The 21,579-nt window shown below is 42.1% G+C and overlaps 1 protein-coding gene across 3 annotated transcripts; it reads left to right on the plus strand.

The window, feature by feature from the left end:
• Positions 1-1,944: 1,944 nt before the first annotated feature.
• On the plus strand, positions 1,945-17,440 carry LOC137379612 (translocator protein-like). 3 transcript variants are annotated; one of them, XM_068050682.1, is made up of 6 exons: positions 1,945-2,065; positions 11,004-11,057; positions 12,550-12,740; positions 13,425-13,529; positions 15,532-15,670; positions 17,135-17,440. In XM_068050682.1, exons 3-6 carry the CDS (start codon positions 12,559-12,561, stop codon positions 17,303-17,305), a joined length of 597 nt encoding a protein of 198 aa, XP_067906783.1. In that variant the 5' UTR covers positions 1,945-2,065; positions 11,004-11,057; positions 12,550-12,558; the 3' UTR covers positions 17,306-17,440. The 3 variants fall into 3 exon arrangements, with proteins under 3 accessions (XP_067906783.1, XP_067906784.1, XP_067906785.1); XM_068050683.1 differs by lacking the exon at positions 11,004-11,057; XM_068050684.1 differs by lacking the exon at positions 13,425-13,529 and having other exon boundaries at positions 1,948-2,065.
• Positions 17,441-21,579: the final 4,139 nt, after the last annotated feature.

Consider the following 21,579-nt stretch of genomic DNA (forward strand, 5'->3'; position numbering starts at 1 on the left):
CATTAGCACTATGCTACTGTCCCCCTTTCCATATGCCTAAAGAAAACTTTTGGATTCCCTTTTATGTTAGCTACCAGTCTCTTCTCGTACTCTCTCTTTGCTTCTCTTATTTCTTTTTTTCACTTCCTCTCTGAACTTTCTATATTTAGCCTGCTTCACATGTATTATCAACCTGACATCTGGCTTAGGCACCCTTTTTCTGCTTCATCTTGCTCTCTATCTCTTTCGTCATTTAGGGAATTCTGACTTTGGCTGCCCTATTTCCCCACGGAAATGTACCTCGAGTGTACCTGAACCATCTCCTCTTTAAAGGCAGCCCATTGTTCCATTACAGTTTTGCCTGCCAATCTTTGATTTCAATTACCTGGACTATATCTGCTCTCATCCCACTGAAATTGGCCCTACCCAATTAATTATTTTTACTCCAGATTGCTTACCTAAACCTTATGATACTATGATCACGGTCCCCTAAATGTTCCCCTACTCACACTTGATCCACCTGACCCACCTTATTCCCCAGAACCAGATCCAGTAAAGCCTACTTCCTCATTGGATTGGAAACATGCCGACCCAGAGAATTCTCCTGAATACACCAGAAACTCTTCTCCCTCCATTCCATTTACACTATTACTATCCCAGTCTATCCCAGGGGTGACTAAAACTAGAGGTCATAGATTTAAGGTGAGAGGGAGGAGCTTTAAAGGGGATCAAAGGGGTAAAGTTTTCACACAAAGAATAGTGGGTATCTGGAATGAGCTGCCTGAGGAGGTGGTGCAGGCAGGAACAGGAGTGACATTTAAGAGATATCTGGACAGATACTTGAATGAGCAAGGCATAGAGGGATATGGAATTAATGCGGGCAGATGGGATTAGTCTGGATAGGCATTATGGTCGGCATGGACGCGGTGGGCCGAAGGGCCTGTTTCTATGCTGTACGACTCTATGACCCTACGACTATATTAGGATAATTAAATACCCCATAATAACTACTCTATAGTTTTTGCATCTCTCTGTAATTTCCTTGCTAATTTGTTTCCCTATATGAGTGGTCTGCAACCTGCAGATCATTAAGGACTCGTGTGTGGCTCCCAATCTTGATGGATCAAACTCATTTTGCTGGTAATTAATGGATTTTTTAAATGAATATTGTACTTGTGGGAAGGTATTATTCAACTAACAATTTTTTGTCAAAATCTTTAAAAAATTTGCTGAAATGTGCTTATCGTGTTTTTCATTGTTATTGGCATTGCAGCTCTTAAGATATTGCATTTTGACCAAAAATTTAAATGGCTCTTCTTGTTATTAAGGTTGCCAACCCCTGCCCTATATCTTTTCCAGTAGATGGTGACCAATAGAATATATCCAGTAGTGTAATGGGACCTCTATTGTTTCTTAGCTCTAGCCAAAGAGACATGTCTTTGCTCTTTTCAGGTGCTGACCAACCTGCTGGACATTTTAATTTTTGTTTTTAATTTAAAAGCCATTTTTTAACGTTTCATAATTTCACAAAAATAGAAATATAGGAAGGACACACTACTGCCTTCGCTTTCTTCTTACCGCCTAGGAGCAGTAGTTGGGTTTGTCACTGAGGACAGTGTTACTGGTAACACTCTGTGTCGTCACTTCCAAAGGAAGTGGGCCCTGGAAACCGCTCAATTTGCAGTAGCCGAGGGGCCGCCATATAGATGGCCGCTAGGGGGAGCTGATTAACAGCCGGTGCGGGGGCGGGGCGGGGCGGGGCGGATCCCGATGAGTGACAGCTGGAACAGGAGGCGGGTGGGTCCCCATGAGTGACAGCTGGAACAGGGGGCGGGGTGGGTTTCGATGAGTGACAGCTGGAACAGGGGGCGGGGTGGGTCCCGATGAGTGACAGCTGGAACAGGGGGCGGGGTGGGTTCCGATGAGTGACAGCTGGAACAGGGGGCGGGGTGGGTTCCGATGAATGACAGCTGGGGGTGGGACAGGCACTGTGTACGGTGTAAAAGCCCAGTATTAGATACAGGAGGAAGATTAACAGCAGCGCGTATAGTGGGAGGCTGAGGAGGAATTCTGCTTCACATCTCCGGTAAGAGCACAGGCACTGTTGTTTGTATTTAGCTCTTTATTGAACACATCACGCTTTATTCTACCCGTAGTATTTTAAGTAAGTTTATGTAAGACTGCCACTGAGAATTTTTCCCATTGTGTAACAATGGATTAAAATGTTGCCGCAGTTCACACTAAGTATATAATTAACTGAACTTTCTAGCATTTGGTCAGTTGTATAACTTTGTTCGGAACAATCTGTGATAGTTCAGCATAGGCTGGACCCGTTCGTTGTGTAACATTCGCTTTGTTTCATTACAACTTCTCTTATTCACTTATATAACAAAAGCCCCACCCATGCTATCTGAATTGTACATGCGAGTTAGAGTTATGCAACACAGAAACAAAATTAGGAGTAGGCCATTCGGCCCTTCGAGTCCTCCCCGCCATTCAATAAATTCATGGCTGAACTGGTTATTCCACATTTCCACCTACCCCGCAAACAATTGCAATAGCCTTGCAAGAAGATTATGGGAGGAAGTACATAAGTGTTTCGGGAATACTTCAGTGTCTTGGTAGAATAAGCCAGAAATCGGTGTTATCACACTGTGAAATTATTCCATGTTAAGTGTGTTGGTATGTTAACTTTCCTAACTCTGCTATTGCCAGAGGATACTACTCTTATTCTGTGCAGTCTAGTACAGGCTTTCACTGTTGTTTTGTACACCTCTCCAAGAAGCGAGTTACCTTTCCAAACTCTTGTAAGACAAATCATATAGCTATTAGGCACAGATTTTGAATATTTTATTGTAATTATTCCTTGCTTCCCTATTTACATGGATTCCTCTAGTTGTAGCTGGCCCCATCATTTGAAATAATTTATTCACATGTATATTACCTGACCTTAGTAATTTTAAAGGTCTGAATCAGATCCCTCCTGTGTCTGTACACGCGTGGAGGATAAACACCGACATTGACCTTTTGAGTCGAATGGCCTGTTTCTGTGCTGTAAAATTTCCATGTAATGTATCTCACCAGCAAATCCAAACCCAAGGCATGAAGCCTAACTCCATAGCTCAATGCACATAAGTTGGGCATTATCCTATTTGCCTTCCATGATTATAAGTGACCTCAAGGTGTGAAATGGGCTCTCAGTGAAAAGCAAGAGTTCCACTTCACAGTAACTTGGTTACATAATTGACTGAAAATTGTGCAAGTTATGAAGTTGCATAATTTTCCTCTGATCTGTAATTGGACTGCACCAGTTCTACCTGGTAACATAACTCCTGGGCAATTTTAAGTAGCAGATGCAGGAAGGAAAATCACAGCAGCACTGTATATACTGGAAGCAGAGATCCAAATCAAGCTTCATGTCCCTCTGGTGAGATCACAGACACTGAAGCTTGCATTGTTAGTTCTTTATGCAAAGACTGAAACATCATTGAAAACATAAACAGCTGGAATCAGGTGTTGTTTTAGAATTTAAGAAACTATAATATGTAAGCAGAAAAGTCACACGGTCCAGATGGGATGCATCCTAGATTGCTTAGGAAAGAAAAGGTGGAAGTTATGAAGACTCTGGCCACAATCTTCCAAATCTTCTCAGAGCATCGGAGATTTGCAAATGTTACATCCCTGTTCAAAAGTGGGAAGAGGGATAAATCTGGCAACTACAGGCCAGTCGTCCTAACAACAGTGGTGCAGACACTTTTAGAGACACTAATTTATGACAAAATTAATTGGTACATAAAAAATATGTTAACATTTGTGCTGGCTTTGTTGAAGGCCAATCATGTTTAACTAAGTTGATTGAGTTTTTTACAAAAGCAACAACGAGGGTTGATGAGGGTTGTGCAGCTGATGTTTATATGGTGTCATGCAGACCCCCACCTGCCAAGAATGAGGCATATTAATTTTGTCATATGAACATTGATTCTAAACTGTTGCTGGAGTGAAGGAATGACTTGTTTGAAGATTACCAGACACTGGACTGAAAGGACATTTGCAGACTAAGAGACGCTGCTTATAGAGACAAAGGACTATTCCCTACTCCAATTAACCCAAATGGATTTTGATCACCAGACATTGAAGGTGTAAGGAAGGGCATTACAGGCCCTGCTAAGATGATGCAATCCACAGAGCCAGGACTGGTTAAATCAGCTGGTCACATGACTAACTGGCTGGTCCAGGTTTTTTGAACTAGCTGCAGGACAGTCTGAATTCAGAAGGCAGTGTGCAACTGAGGCTGGAGCAAGGAAGCCTCTCTCTCTCTCACTTTCTCCCAAGCCACTGGACACATGGAAGACACGTAAACCTCAAGAAACAAAAGACTCCTACATCGGAACTGGGCCCCAACAAATTGCAAGACTTAACGGCAACCAAAGACTCCACATTGAACTTAAAGGACTGTAACTACCAGATATTGACTCAAACTTTTCCCCTTTATTCTTTCTACTTTTTTTGTCTCTATCTGCGTGTGTGTTTATCACGTATGCATGCTAGCGTGGTCGTGTCGCATTTTCTTAGTCGTTGACTGCATTAGAGTTTAAGATTAATAAACTTTTACCTTTCTTGTTTAAATCTAAGGAAATCTGTTTGATTTCTTGGCCTTGCAATTGGAGCAGTGAACAAGGATTCACTGAAGGGGGAGCTAAAAACACGGTGTTTTAAAAATTAAACCCTGTTATGGTTCAACCAGGCAAAGACTGAGAGGGAACCCCTAGACCCCTTCTCACCTGTTCGTAGCAGAAATTTAGGGGCTAGCGCTGAGAGTTTACGCACAGTCAAATGAGAAATTGGAAGTGGGAAGCCAAATTGATCCCAAACAAAAGACAAAAGATTTCAATACAGGTTTTCTGTGGTTGTGTGTGCTAGAATAAACATGTCTGCGACTGAAGCTAGTAGCTCCCCAAGCTAGGGTGAAGTAACTTGGGATAAATTAAAAGCACTGTCTATGGAAGAGTTGAGGAAAATGGCTGAGTAGTGTGGGATCACTGTACGTGGCAAGACTAAGAAGTCTGAACTCTTAAAGCTAGTGGCCAACCATTTTTCCCTTGAATCTGAAGTAGACCCCGACAGGGTACTGCTAGCAAAGATACAATTGGAACAAAGGAAACTTGAATTAGAAGACCGGGAAAGAGAGAGAGAGGCAGGAGAAAGAGAGAGAAAGAAAGAGCCTTCCAGAAGGAATGTGAAGAAAGAGAGTTGAGACAACTTGAGTTAACTAGGGGGTGATGGAGTAACCCCAGTGAAAGCATAGCTAATATGGAGGAGTGTAATTCAGGGCTGGGTACAGGATTGTTAAAACTAGCTCAACTAATCCCAAAATTCAATGAGGGAGACATGGAAGCATTTTTTTGTGTCTTTTGAAAAACTGGCAAGGCAGTTAAAGTGGCCAGCTGAGACTTGGACTCTCTTGTTACAGAGCAAATTAGTAGGAAAAGACCATAAATTTTATTTCATGTTGCCAGATGAGAGTTCACCAGAATATGAACTGACAAAAACTGCTATCCTCTGGGCGTATGAATTAGTAACGGAAGCCTATCACCAAAGGTTTAGAAGCCTCAAGAAGCAAGTTGAACAAACTTATCTGGAGTTTGAGAGAAATAAGCAGCTGGCTTTTGACCATTGGCTGAGGGCTCTTAAAGTACAGCTCAGCTATGAAAATCTCAGAGAAGTAATTTTGCTAGAGGAATTTAAACACTCTCTCCCACTCTCCATAAAGACACATGTAGAAGAGCAACAGGCTCATAAAGCCCAGCAGGCAGCAATCCTGGCTGATGAGTTTGCTCCCGTTTATTAGTCAGTTTCCCAGGGGAAAACCTTTCCTCATCACCCCCACAAATCCGAAAAGGACAGAGGATGGGAAGGTGATAGAACCCCAAGCAGTCCTGGGAGGGAAGGAAAAGCAAGAGACACAGGGGGCCCTCCTCCAGCCAAAAAAGGTGCTATAAGTAGGAGTGAGACCTGGAGACCTGTGTGCTTCCATTGTAATAAAGCAGGGCATGTAAGAGCTGACTGCTGGAAACTAAAGGGAAAACCGGTAGGGTTAATCAGGGCACACCCGCTCAGTGAAGAAAGGGACCCTGATGGAAAGCACAGCAGAGAAAGCTGTGACTTCAACTGCAGTAAGAGAGACCCAGGAAGTCTACCGCTGCAAGTGCAGGAAAATTTAATAGGATTCCTGTAGGTTATCAGGGTTTTGTATCTGAAGGGAGAGTAACCTCATACCCCTTGAGTGAGGCAAGCAAGCCCGTAGTATTCCTCAGGGACACGGGCCACTAGATCCCTTTTACTGGGAAAAGGCCTGACCTTTTCCCCCAGAGAGTGCAGTGAACACAGGAATGGTATTGGAGGGCAGCATTTGCCTGTACCTTTACACTGGGCGCACTTGGAGTGTAACCTAGTTTCAGGACAGGTGACCGTAGGGATTGTCCCTAGTTTTCCTGTGGACAGGGTTGACCTGTTCCTAGGTAATGCTCTGGCGGGGATGAAGGTGCTACCCCCCCCCCCCCCCCCCCCAATAGTAAGAGAGAGACTGCAGAGAAACAGGGCAGTGGCAGGAGACAGTCCCCCTGCAGTTTCCCTGAATGTGTAATGAATCAGGTCATGATCAAACCAGCTCCCCCAGAGGAGACTGAATTGGCACAGCAGGCAGATGGCCCATGAGGTCTGTCTGTCCGAGACTTTCTTTGAAAAGTTAGAAGACCCAGGGAATGAATTAAATAGATCTTCCCAGGCTGAGGCTGAGTGACCTGACCCAGTATTGAGAGTTAGCACAGGCTTCCCAGTCTGAAAGTGAGCAGAGGGAGTCCCTGATTGCTACTGTTTAAAGAATGAGGTACTTATGAGGAAATGGAATTCTCCTCACAGACCTGAGAGCAAGGAGTGGACAGTAATTCACCAGTTAGTGATGCCGCAGAGGTACCGGACAGAAATAGTAAGAATGGCCAATGAGATTGCAGTGGCTGTACATGTCGGTATACGAAAAACCAAAGTCCGCATAAGACAGCAGTTTGACTGGCCAAAACTCCACAAAGATATGGTGGAGTACTGCAGGAGTTGCCACATGTGCCAGGTGAGGGGAAACCCCAATCTACAGTGAAACCTGCACCCCTAAATCCTGTACTGGTGTTTGGAGGACCCTCCAGCAGAGGACTGGTGACCCCTGCCTAGAACAAAAGGGGACAGGCAGACACAAGGCTGGCAACAGGCTAGAAAGGAAAGGGGACAAAGGGACCAAAAGGGCAGGTTAAAGGAAGTCCGGGAGGAATCCCAGATGAAAACCCCTACTGTCTGGTCAGCCAACTCTGAAATATTTGAGAAATTAGACCCCACATCCTCCTATGTAAATGCAGACACTAGAAGCACCCCACCAGAGTTGCTAACAGCATTTACAGGCACCTACCAAGATAAAGAAAGTCTTCAAGAGGGCAGAGAAACTGTGAGGGTGATGCCTCACCTAGTCGAAGTGTCACAGGGGAGTGCAGTAGAATCTGGACAAATACCTGCAAGCAGGAGTGTCCCAGAGGACAAGGGGAAGATTAGCAAAGAATCCTCTCCCCACAGCCAGGAAAAAAGGGTACCAGCCATCCCCTGAGGTGAAAAGCCCTTGCATGACTTATCAAATCACTGAAAGAGAGTTCAGAGTGGAACCCACTGCAGCTGCCCCTGAGCAGAACTCCAACCTAAGGCTAACTAAACCTAACCTTCTTCAAGGTAAGCTAACCTTCCCCCTGCAGACCTCAACAAGAACAAAGACCCCTTAGGCAGTCATGGCAATGTGCAAACTGAAAAACTTACACAAAAACCACATCTTTATTGGGATGCCAAAAGGGCAGTTTAAAGTAGCACTGCTACCAAGAAAAGACAGGCTGTAACAGTTGTTATAGTTCTGAATAAATGAGAGAGCTGCATGCGTGTTTTCCTGTCCTTATCTTCTCTCGTGTCCCTTTTAATGAAATGCTCTTTTTAAAAATCACAATTCATTCTGCTGGGTGTGGAGGTGTCAGGGAGACCCCAACTGCCAAGAATGAGGCATATTAATTTTGTCATATGAACATTGATTTTAAACAGTTCCTGGAGTGAAGGAATGACTTGTTTGAAGATCACCAGACACTGGGCTGGAAGGACATTTGCATATTAAGATATTAAGAGATGCTGCTTGTGGAGACAAAGGACAGTTCCCTGCTCCAATTAACCCAAATGGATTTTGATCACCAGATGTTGAAGGTATAAGGAAGTACATTCCAGGCCCTGCTAAGATGATACAATCCACAGAGCCAGGACTGGTTAAACCAGCTGGTTACATGACTAACTGGCTGGTCCAGGTTTTTTGAACTAGCCACAGGATAGTTTGAATTTAGAAGGCAGTGTGCAACTGAGGCTGGAACATGGAAGCATTGCGTTGTCTCATAAGCCACCGGACCCACGGAAGACACGTAAACCTCGAGAGAAAAGACTCCTACATTGGAACAAGTTGAAGCGTGAACTGGGCCCCAACGAGTTGCACGACTTGCCGACAACCAAAGACTCCACATTGAACTTAACAGACTGCAACTACCAGACATTGCCTCAAACTTTTCCCCTTTATTCTTTCTACTTTTTCTGTCTCTATCTGCATGTGTGTTTATCGTGTATGCATGCTAGTGTGGTAGCATCGCATATTCGTAATCATTGACTGCATTCGAGTTTAAGAATAATAAACTTCTCCCTTTCTTGTTTAAATCTAAGGAAACCTGTTTGATTTCTTGGCCTTAGAATTGGAGCAGTGAACAAGGATTCACTGAGGGGGAGCTAAAAACAGTGTTTTAAAAATTAAACCCTGTTACTATTAAACCAGGCAAAGGCTGAGAGGGAACCCCTCGACCCCTTCTCATCTTATCGTAACAATGGACTTTCAAAAGGTGGTTGATAATGTATCTCAATAATAAATTTGTTCACAAAATTGAATAGGTTTAAAGGGACAGTGACTGCATGGCTACAAAGCTAGCTAAGGGACTGAAAGCTGAGAGTAGTGGTTGTTTTCCAGACCGGAGGGAAGTCTACAGTGGTGTCCCCCACTGATAGGTGTTGACATGATTGCTCGGAAATGTAGTAAACAGCAAGGGGATAATAACAGACTTCAGGGACAAACAGCCTAGTGAAAATGGCAGACACAAGATGACATTTAGTGCAGAGAAGTGTGAAGTGATACATTTTGGAATAAAAATTGAGAGGCAATATAAACTAATTGGTGTATAATTTTAAAGGGTGTGCAGGAACAGCGAGACCAGGGTTGAGAAGACTGTTAAAGTATAAGGGATCCTTGTCTTTATAAGTATAGGCACAGAGCACAAAAGCAAGCAAGTTACACTAATCCTTTATAAAACACTGATTATGCCCCAGCTGGAATATTGTGGCTATTTCTGGGTACCATACTTTAGGAAGGATGTCAAGGGCCTAGAGTGAGTGCAGAAGACATTTACTAGAATGGTAACAGGAATGAAAGACTTCAGTTATATGGAGAGATTGGAGAAACTGGGATTGTTGTGTTTGGAGCAGAGAAGATTATGGGGAGATTTGCTCGAGGTGTTCAAAATCACAAAGGGTTTTGAAGAAACTGTTTTCAATGGCAGAAGAATTTGTAACCAGAGGACACCGATTTAAGGTGATTGACGAAAGAATTGGAGGCGTGAGGATTTTTTTTCACAAGTTATGTCCTGTAATGCACCACCTGAAAGGTTGGCAAAAGCAGATTCAAGAGTAACTTTTGAAAGGGAATTTGATAAATACTTGAAGAGGGGGAAGAACGCAGGGCTATGGGTGAAGAGCTGGAGGATGGGACTAATTGAATAGCTCTTTTAAATAGCTGGCACAGGCAGGATTGACTGTATGGCCTCCTGTGCTATCCCATTCTCTGATTTGTTTTGATTTAAAAATATGCACATTACTTTTGCACTTAGATAAACTCTCAAAATACTAAGTCTCTCTCTGTGAATTACTGTATTAGTGGGTTAACATGTTCACCTAATTGACAGTAACTCAGTTATGTATTAACTGAAAATTGTGCAATTTATGAAGTTACATAACTTTTCACAATGTGATGTGATTGGTCAACATGAGCCGCACTTGTCCTGTTTTGAAATGTAAGATTTATTTTATTGCAACTTCTGTTCATTTACACAAAGCAGCTCTACCCCACTTATAAAAAGGATTCCCTACTCAGAGTTGTAGCCACTTCAGCTGTGCATAGTATATGCAAGGGATTACATACTTGTTTTGGGAATACTTCTGTGGTTTGATATAGAATAAGACAAAGGGCTTCTCATCAGGCATCTGAAGGAACCATGAAACTTCTTAACCTGAAGATTAGACCAGTGGTTCCTGTGACAAATCTTCTTGGTCTTGTCATTTTTCAGAGCCATTTTTGACCCATTTAGGATTTTTGAATGAAATAAATTATATTTTCATGTTATGCCACGTATGAGCTATTTAAAAGTCTATTTCTTAATCATTAAACAAAAAGTTTATTTTTTTCTGAAAGTTGAAGCTTGAGTATAGGATCCATCTATTCATTAGTATGTTGCAGTAGCAACTGAGTGTGACCGTTTTTTTAAATTTCACACTCAGTAGTAGATAGTTAAACAATTAATTCAGAATACTATTTGACTGATTCAGTATGTTTTGGTTGTCTAGTTATATCCTATATCCTTTTGTGCTGATAGTGTGTACAGACAGGGCCACTAAACACAGCATTCAAAAAGCAGCACTTTAGTCACAGAATAGAGGCCTGTAGCTTGAGAGGTTAATTGACCAATCACTGACCTGTTAATATCAGAGTAGTGTGCCATTTACCATTGTAAAGCATATCACCATCTAGATATGACAAAGATACTTAGAAACTATTGGAGTGCTATATGTATCATTCATGGTTGTGCATTACTGTTTTGGCTGTATTCCTTAAAGTAAAGACAGTGTTTATTTCCTTGGCTCGACAGTATTCTTCTCTTCTTAAGACATTGGCATCTTGCTAAAAGTCAATTCTGCTTACGGTAGGTGTCCTCTACCCATGTGGTGATTCCTCAAATCCAAGCCTGGACCATGAATGTCAGCAGGCAGTCCAACCATAATGTGGGGAGGATAGTAGACTGATAGACACTAGTGCCACTCACTCTGAAAATAGTTATTTTGATGCAACGTCCAAAATTGAATCACCCAAGTTTCATAGTAACAATTCAGAGTTTACTGCTGTGCACTTTTAGAAGGGTATCATTTGGAGCCTTGATGACCAGCATTATTCCACTACATCAATCAGTATTCTTGTGATGAATGAAATAGTGACTTAGCTTATGTTTCATAGAACTTGAGTTGCAAGACTGAAATTTGCTCAAGCAATTTAAAAAAAATCTTTTAATCTGTGCATTCCTCTTTTACAAAAGCATCCCCAGTTTACTGGAATTTACTAGTCAAATAGGTCTGTTCCTTCACTACATAGCAATGATATCTCTGGAGGCCCCCAAGGAGTACCCTTGACTTCCTCTTCCTCATTTACGTGCTGCCTCTTGGCTGCATCATCTGAATACATGAAGTCAGGTTCTGCATGTACATTGACAAAACCCAACTCGACTTCTCTGCATCCTCTATTGCCACTGTTTTATCACACTTGCAGTTCTGGATGAGCCACAGTTTTCTCCAGTTAAGCATTGTGAAGATGGAAACCATCAGATTCAGCTCCCATCTTAAACTCCATACCCTTGCCACAGATTTCATTTCTGTTCCTAACCAGTGTCGAAGGTTGAGCAAGGCATCCTATTTCACAGAGCTGAGTTTCTGACCCCATCTTCTCTCCATCACACAGACCACTTCCTTCCTCCATAATGTCAACCACCACCATCTCTGCTTCAGTCCATATACTGCTGAAATCCTCATTGATGCTTTTGTCACCTCCAAACTCAACTTCTCCAATGCAGGACACCCAACTTCCATCCTTCATCCAAAACTCTGCTGCCCATATCCTATCCACACCAAGTCCCTGCTCACCCATCACCCTGTGATTACTGACTTAAAGTGGATCCTGGTCCTCCAACAGAGAATATTCAGTTTACTGCAGAAGCTGAACTTCAGCTGGTACTTTTTAATACTAAAAGGAAATTTGCCACATTGTTGTGAATAATGCTGGACTATTAGATGGAATGTGGTTACAAAATATATTCATGAAGTTCTGAACCCTGTGGAAGATGCCATGTGTGTTCAGTTATAACCTTGAATTCAAATTCTTTATTTAAAAATCATTTCAGTTACTAAATTGGAAAGATGGGGAGAAGCACAGACCAACAATCAGATTCCTCCCTTAAAATAACAAGATTAGGGATGCAAAATATCAACAAAGCCAAGAGTAAAAATTAATGCTAATAATCTTGCTTTTATCAATTGTCTGTCAAGGTGAACTGGACTTTCTTTTGTAAAGAAAAAGATTAATTTATTCTAAGATTTGAACACTTTCTTTAAAATGTTTAAGTCATTGGATATGTTTGTCTCACTTAGGTTAGCAACATGTCATCAATTTGGGTGCATGCATTTGGTTTCACTGCATTGCCACATGTGGGAGGAATTTTTGGTTATCAAACAACCAAGAAAGAAATTACTACCTGGTATGCAACTCTCAAAAAGCCATCTTGGTGCCCACCTAACTGGGTGTTTGGTCCCATGTGGACAACATTATACACAGGCATGGGGTATGTAACAGTTCAATCGTGCACTATATTTGCTGTTACTTTTTTGCATTTCTATGACACAACTTTTCAATTTTTAATGTGACTTATACTTTTTTCAATTGCATGTTCCTAAATTTGCTGCTTCTCTTGTTCATGCATGACAGTTAACTGAGCTGAAACATAAATTTCCATTATTAAAGAATATATAGTGCGTGATTGTGCTTTCCTTGTTTATCCTGATTTATCCTTGCTTTATGTGTGGATGTGACGAGATTGTAAGAATACTTGGATGTAACTTGACATTGGCAAAATGGGCAGACCATCGGATCTAGTTTACAGGTTGCATTCAAGCTACTGACATTAAACAATGGACCCTTTGGAACAGCTCAGTCAAATCTACAAGGTCATGTTCTTGTTGGTGTTCACTGGACACAACTTGTCACTTTATGCATTTTATACATGCATGCACAAGCTAAGGAACATTATGAAATGGCCCAAACACGGGATTCTTCTTTCCAACCTAATCATTAACTTGCTAAACTGTTGGCTTCAGCATTAGCTAAGTGGTGACACCCATCCCTTTGAGTCAGAAAGTTATGTATTCAAGCCCCACTTCAGAGACTTGACCACATAATCTAGGCGATTATGAAGTATCAACTCTTCTCATCTTTTGTACGAGATATTAAACTGAGTTTTCCCTCGCAGCAGGACTTCAGAGATCCCAAGACGTTATTCCAAAGAAGAGCAGGGGAGTACTCCTGGTTTTCTGGCCAATATTTATCTTCAATCAACACCTAAAAACATTGCCTGGTTATTATCACATTGCTGTTTGTGAGACTTTGCTGTCTACAAAATGCCTGCCACATTTCAAAAACAACAACTTGCATTTCTGTAGTGCCTTTAATGTACTAAAACATCCCAAGGTGCTTCATAGGAGTGTTATCAAACAAAATTTGACACTGAGTCACATAAAGAGGTATTAGGTCAGATGGCCAAAAGCTTGGTTAAAGAGGTAGGTTTTAAGGAGCGTTTTAAAGGAGGAGAAAAAAGTAGAGAGAGAAAGAGGTTTAGGGAGGGAATTTCAGAGCTTAGGGCCTAGGCATTTGAAGGCACGGCTGCCAATGCTGGGACAATTAAAATCTGAGGTGTGCAAAAAGCCAGAATTGGAGGAGTGCAGATATCTCAGGGCTGTAGGGCTGGAGGAGGTTACAGAGATCGAAAGGGTCAAGACCATGGAAAGATTCAGAAAAAAGGATGGGTATTTTTAACATTTGCTTTCAAAACAACATGACTGCACTTCAAAAGTACTTCATTGGCTGTGAAAAACTTTGGAATGGCCCGAGGTCATCTAAGGCCCTAGAAAAATCCAAATTCTTTCTTTTACTTTCCAATAGAGCCCGAAACTCCTTTTCTTTTTATTTGGGACAATTGATGATCCTGGTCCATTTCCCAGATTATTTAATTTCTTGTTTTGTCAGTTCTCATTCTAGTTGGCAGATGGAGTTTTTTTTATTTGAAGAAGCAAAATTTATGATAGCTGGAGATGAGGAAATGCTAAAGTTGCAGAGCTCACTTGCTTCACAGCATTTAATTGCAGCCTACTTTATGTATAATTCTGTGGCCCAAATCATCTTGTCACTGGCAACGAAAGAACATATGGAAGTAAATAAACTCCTCGAAAGGGGATGTATTTTTCTCCATCCCGCTAAAAATATATGTAAAAGGCTAATCCATTATCAATGGTACAATTATATACTTGAAAGCTACTTCCATTTCAGATTTTAAAACTAAACATGTACCCTGTGGATTAAAGCCTGACTTGGGTATAAAATTAAAACCTGACCCGGGCCCGACCACAGCCAACCCAACCCAGGCCCGAGTCCTTTAATGATTTTTCGCTCCCGACCTGACACGAATATCGTTCATCCGTTCCGGCAGCGGGCTATTCCTACAGATGGAGTTTTGGGGAATCATGAGTGAGCCTGATCCCATGAGTTCCTGGAAGCAGCATTGTCCAGCCCGACCCAACGCGAGCCCGAATTCTGGACTCAGAATATAGACCTGACCCGACCCAAACCTGACAAATGTTAGTTGGGTCTAGTCGGGGTTAGGTCAGGTAGCCAGGCTTTATTTCTTAGTAATACTGATCTGATGTACAATTGCTGCATACTACTTGAAGGAAAATGCTATGTTTGCAGGAGCAAAACCAATGGCTAATTGATACTCAGTATGTGTAAATGTTCTGGAATTAATCAATTGTTATTAGCCTTCTTGTACCAAACAAGAAATATGTGGATTATTTATGAAAATGTTCATCTCAATTCAACAATGGGTTAGCACAAACAACAACAGTGAGACACTACACTGATTTGTCAGTTGAATGACAAAAGCTAATGTAACTCCTACCCCCTCAGGTCAGACTTCAAGATGACGGCATCTTTTGAAGGCCGTTGCAACAGATTGGATAGAGGGAGCCCTAATTCACAGTAGAATGATACAATCACAAGCCCTTTTGTCTTTGTGTGAGCAAGAAGTGGTAATGAAATACCTGACAGCCCAGTCAGCATGAAGCACAGTTAAAATGCTGTCTGGTAGATGTGTCTAATTAGATGTTATCTTCCTCCTGTTTTCTCACCAGCCTCCCTACCCCCTACTGTTTGTAACTGGGTTGTCCAGTGGCAAGTAGTGTGTGGCATCGTGTTGTAAATGAGAAATTTGCAGCCTAATTGTTGAAAATCATACATGGTCCTGATCATTATAGTGAACCAACATTTGTATTTTGTATTTTTTTTTTGTATTCTGTTCTTCTCAGCTATGGCTCTTACCTGGTGTGGAAGGAATTGGGTGGATTCACTGATAAAGCATTGATCCCACTTGGTTTATACGGAACCCAACTTGTTCTCAACTGGGCATGGACCCCTATTTTCTTTGGAGCACACAAAATGGGATTGGTAGGTATACAGATACACTGTTATGAGGAAAGTGATTTGCTTGGGGAGGACTGTAATATATTCAACACATTGACCATTTTTTCTTGCTAGTATTCTTCCTTCCTTTACTGAAGATATTTCCTTCCTGCCAGGGTACAATCCATGGGCACTTTTCATACTCTGGTACTATATTTAGATATTTCTTTACTGCAGTGCTGGCAGGCAGTGTTAGTAGAATATTTGATAGAGAGTGCCATTGTTAAACCCAATCTTGTTCTCCATTTTCCATCTCTAGCTAGGGACACAGGGCAATGGTAGCATCCCTACTACAGCTCTAATATTAGTTAACACTGCGGTAATTAGAAAATCTTCCTAGTCTGTAAGATTCAGCTCCTACCAGATAAATTCTGAGCCACCCTCCTATATTTTATTTACCAAGAAGCTCACATTGAAGCAGTGGCTGGTCTTGCATCCTCATATCACCACCTCCCGCTACCCGCCCCACCTCCCACCTATCATGGTAGCTTGCAAGTTGCCACCATTATGTTCTGATAGGCAAATTGGATAAGAGGCTGTAGAAGTGTAGGGTATTCTTACGTTCTTGCATCATTTTAATTGTAAATTAGAATTGTCATAGCCCTTGATTTCCTCCCTACCCCCACATCCAAAAAAAGTAAAAGTAATTTACCTGAACTCTGAACTCCGCTAACTGTCAGGCAGAGACCCACGTGAAGAACTGTGTGTATGAATGTGTAGCTAGTGCTCTGTTGTACAGCCTGTTGAACAACTGCTTGCGTCACCATTACTAGGCTTAAATTTTTCAACCACACATTCTAAGACTGATACAAAGTATATGAATAAGTGCTGCAAATCCCAAGTCAAGCTTGGGTCAAGCTGTGTAAAATACTGAGACTTGTTCCAGGACCCCCAGCCCAATTTCATTAAAAAAAAAACTTTTCAACAAGATTTTCTTCAGAGCTGAAAAACTTTGTTTCCTATGAGGCCAAAGGATGTGTTCCGATAAAGTAAAACCTTGGCACACACTGTGAGTCTGAAAAATAAAGCAAATATACTAAAATAATGGTGTCCAGTTTATCTACTCCCAAAAAAAACCATTGCTCTTGATACTGTCAACTCTGAAAGTGGACTAATGATTACATTGGATTATTGGTTATATGTCAAGGCACCTTAGACAAATCCTCTCATATCTGTCTTCTGTAGCTACCTGGAACGGATGGGATACCTTTGCCTAGTTGATGTAGCACATTGGAGATAGTGGCGTAGCTTTGTGGAACTTGAGAGCAGACAAAATAATTTCAGTGGAACAGTGTCGTGTTCATGAACTGTTGGCCTAATTGTGTTAGATGTAATTTTGCACGTTCCAGTGTTCACTTGCAGGAAATAAATATTTACACTGATCTCAAAGTTGTACATTGTGCTGTTACAGGTGCAGTCATTTTGCTGACCATTTCATTATTGTTGCAGGCTTTTGCTGAATTACTCTGCATTTATGGTGCAGCAGCAGCTACAACTGTGACTTGGTATCCCATCAGCAGAACAGCTGCCTATCTAATGGTTCCTTACTTGGCCTGGTTGACTCTGGCTTCTGCTCTTAATTACCGCATCTGGTGGGATAACCAGGATAAGGAAGACTAGAGCTGTTCATTGCTGTGGAGCACCTGGAATCCAGCCTGTCTAATAGCATTGGCAAATAGAAGGATGCATTTTGTACTCCTCTTTCTCATGTCTAGATAATTTAAAACCCTAATTAAAACCTATGGTTTATACCCACTTCTCATTTGTTTTGCTGTGTTGTATAGCATTGCCCTGAAAGAAAATCAATTGAATGACAACAAATGCACTTGCAGTAAACCCTGAAATTGAAATTACCTACAGCTGATGCCATACCATACAACCCCAATACATGGACCCATACTGAGGTACACTGGCCTGAATCCCACATCGCCTAATGATTGAATCTGTTAATCAACAGCCAATTACTGCATCTTGTGTTGCCTTCTTCCTTCATTCTCCCTCATTCATTGTCTCTCCTCCAAAGTAGAAACCTTTGCAGGGATACAGTTTTATCATAGTAACACATTTACATCTGTTGTAGCACAGAGTATCTTCAAGTACCTGACATGGCACAGCCTCATCCCAGGAAATCCAAAAACACATTTCTGCAAGATTAGAATGTGTCCCTTTAGCATTTATGACATCAATGCATTTATATTTAATGAGCTACTTCATTTTTATCCATGGCTGACAAGGAGACAAAAAAAGCTTCGCTGTGCTGCACACTGTCTGTACAGTCAAAGCATTTATCAATCTGAACGTTTATGATTAGTCCCTGGAAAGTCAGTCTGAATCCACTGGTCTTTTCACTTCATACTGGAGGTTTGTTCAAGGCTATGCCTACAGTCTACTGAAAATTGTCTTGCTTGCCTGCTCAACAAAATGAAGATGTCTAATATTTTTAAAATACAAGTGTGATTAAATTATATGCTTTATACAATGTTAAAATTATTTCATTCTTTAAAACAATTACCATTCTTGGCAGTCAGACAATGGCTTTACATCTTCAAATTATTGTTTCTTTTTCTATTCCCTGATAAAGTGTTTTATAGACACAAATAACAAAAGGGAAATTCATGTAGGGATAGGGCCACTAAAGGATAGTAAAACAAACTCTCAGCTAAGGACAGAGTAATGGCAGAAGTATTGAATAACAACGCTGCCTTGGGTTTTAGTCAAAAGAGTTTAAAAGGAATATTAATGTAGTTGGGATAGAAAGGGAGAAAATAATTAACAAGCTAGCAAAACTGCAAGTGGATAAAACCTTAGGTCCAGATGGTATACTCAAGAAGATGAGGGAGGAGGTAGTTATGTAGAAGAGGGGATAATGCTAGAGGTGGCCTGAAAGAAGTCTTCAAAATTCTGAATGGATTGGGCAGTGTAGATGTGGAGAGAATGTTTCCATTTGTAGCAGAATCCAAAACTAGGGGCCATAAACATAAGAACTAGGAGTAGGCAATTCAGTACCTTGAGCCTGCTCTGCTATTCAGTACAATCATAGAACATTACAGCGCAGTACAGGCCCTTCGGCCCTCGATGTTGTGCCGACCTGTGAAACCATCTGACCTACACTATTCCACTTTCATCCATATGTCTATCCAATGACCACTTAAATGCCCTTAAAGTTGGCGAGTCTACTACTGTTGCAGGCAGGGCGTTCCACGCCCCTACTACTCTCTGAGTAAAGAAACTACCTCTGACATCTGTCCTATATCTATCACCCCTCAACTTAAAGCTATGTCCCCTCGTGTTTGCCATCACCATCCGAGAAAAAAGACTCTCACTATCCACCCTATCTAACCCTCTGATTATCTTATATGTCTCTATTAAGTCACCTCTCCTCCTCCTTCTCTCTAACGAAAACAACCTCAAGTCCCTCAGCCTTTCCTCGTAAGACCTTCCCTCCATACCAGGCAACATCCTAGTAAATCTCCTCTGCACCCTTTCCAAAGCTTCCACATCCTTCCTATAATGCGGTGACCAGAACTGCACGCAATACTCCAGGTGCGGCCGCACCAGAGTTTTGTACAGCTGCAGCATAACCTCGTGGCTCCGAAACGCGATCCCCCTACTAATAAAAGCTAACACACCATATGCCTTCTTAACAGCCCTATTAACTTGGGTGGCAACTTTCAGGGATTTATGTACCTGGACACCAAGATCTCTCTGCTCATCTACACTACCAAGAATCTTCCCATTAGCCCAGTACTCTGCATTCCTGTTACTCCTTCCAAAGTGAATCACCTCACACTTTTCCGCATTGAACTCCATTTGCCATCTCTCAGCCCAGCTCTGCAGCCTATCTATGTCCCTCTGTAACCTACACCATCCTTCGGCACTATCCACAACTCCACCGACCTTCGTGTCATCCGCAAATTTACTAACCCACCCTTCTACACCCTCATCCAGGTCATTTATAAAAATGACAAACAGCAGTGGCCCCAAAACAGATCCTTGTGGTACACCGCTAGTAACTAAACTCCAGGATGAACATTTGCCATCAACCACCGTCTTCTTTCAGCTAGCCAATTTCTGATCCAAAGCACTAAATCACCTTCAATCCCATACTTCCGTATTTTCTGCAATAGCCTACCGTGGGGAACCTTATCAAACGCCTTACTGAAATCCATATACACCACATCCACGGCTTTACCCTCATCCACCTGTTTGGTCACCTTCTCAAAAAACTCAATAAGGTTTGTGAGGCACGACCTACCCTTCACAAAACCGTGCTGACTATCGCTAATGAACTTATTCTTTTCAAGATGATTATAAATCCTATCTCATAATCTTTTCCAACATTTTACCCACAACCAAAGTAAGGCTCACAGGTCTATAATTACCAGGGCTGTCTCTACTCCCCTTCTTGAACAAGGGGACAACATTTGCTATCCTCCAGTCTTCCGACACTATTCCTGTCGACAATGACGACATAAAGATCAAGGACAAAGGCTCTGCAATCTCCTCCCTGGCTTCCCAGAGAATCCTAGGATAAATCCCATCTGGCCCAGGGGACGTATCTATTTTCACACTTTCCAAAATTGCTAACACCTCCTCCTTGTGAACCTCAAGCCCATCTAGCCTAGTAGTCTGAATCTCAGTATTCTCCTCAACAACATTTTTTCTCTACTGTAAATACTGACGAAAAATATTCATTTAACACTTCCCCTATCTCCTCTGATTCCACACACAACTTCCCACTACTATCCTTGATTGGCCCTAATCTAACTCTAGTCATTCTTTTATTCCTGATATACCTATAGAAAGCCTTAGGGTTTTCCTTGATCCTATCCGCCAATGACTTCTCGTGTCCTCTCCTTGCTCTTCTTATCTCTCCCTTTAGATCCTTCCTGGCTAGCTTGTAACTCTCAAGCGCCCTAACTGAGCCTTCACGTCTCATCCTAACATAAGCCGCCTTCTTCCTCTTGACAAGCGCTTCAACTTCTTTAGTAAACCACGGCTCCCTCGCTCGACAACTTACTCCCTGCCTGACAGGTGCATACTTATCAAGGACACGCAGTAGCTGCTCCTTGAATAAGCTCCACATTTCGATTGTGCCCATCCCCTGCAGTTTCCTTCCCCATCCTACGCACCCTAAATCTTGCCTAATCGCATCATAATTTCCTTTCCCCCAGCTATAATTTTTGCCCTGCGGTATATACCTATCCCTATCCATCGCTAAGGTAAACCTAACCGAATTGTGATCACTATCACCAAAGTGCTCACCTACATCTAAATCTAACACCTGGCCGGGTTCATTACCCAGTACCAAATCCAATGTGGCATCGCCCCTGGTTGGCCTGTCTACATACTGTGTCAGAAAACCCTCCTGCACACACTGGACAAAAACTGACCCAACTAAAGTACTCGAACTATAGTATTTCCAGTCAATATTTGGAAAGTTAAAGTCCCCCAGAACAACTACCCTGTTACTCTCGCTCCTGTCGAGAATCATCTTCGCTATCCTTTCCTCTACATCTCTGGAACTATTCAGAGGTCTATAGAAAACTCCCCAACAGGGTGACCTCTCCTCTCCTGTTTCTAACCTCGGCCCATACTACCTCAGTAGACGAGTCCTCAAACGTCCTTTCTGCCGCCGTAATATCCTCCTTGATTAACAATGCCACACCCCCCCCTTTTTTGCCATCTTCTCTGTTCTTACTGAAACATCTAAATCCCGGAACCTGCAACATCCATTCCTGTCCCTGCTCTACCCATGTCTCCGAAATGGCCACAACATCGAGATCCCAGGTACCAACCCATGCCGCAAGCTCACCCACCTTATTCCGGATGCTCCTGGCATTGAAGTAGACACACTTTAAACTAAGTTCTTGCTTGCCAGTGCCCTCTTGCGT

Source organism: Heterodontus francisci, chromosome 18 (genome assembly GCF_036365525.1).
Source record: "Heterodontus francisci isolate sHetFra1 chromosome 18, sHetFra1.hap1, whole genome shotgun sequence".
NCBI lineage: Eukaryota > Metazoa > Chordata > Chondrichthyes > Heterodontiformes > Heterodontidae > Heterodontus > Heterodontus francisci.

What these genes read in the sequence shown, in the direction of transcription:
- LOC137379612 (XM_068050682.1), top strand. Translation starts at nt 12,559, where the DNA reads ATGTCATCAATTTGGGTGCATGCATTTGGTTTCACTGCATTGCCACAT. An exon ending in ACATTATACACAGGCATGGG is followed by an intron (nt 12,741 to 13,424) that starts GTATGTAACAGT and finishes TTTCCCTCGCAG; the next exon opens with CAGGACTTCAGAGATCCCAA. An exon ending in GAGCACACAAAATGGGATTG is followed by an intron (nt 15,671 to 17,134) that starts GTAGGTATACAG and finishes TTATTGTTGCAG; the next exon opens with GCTTTTGCTGAATTACTCTG.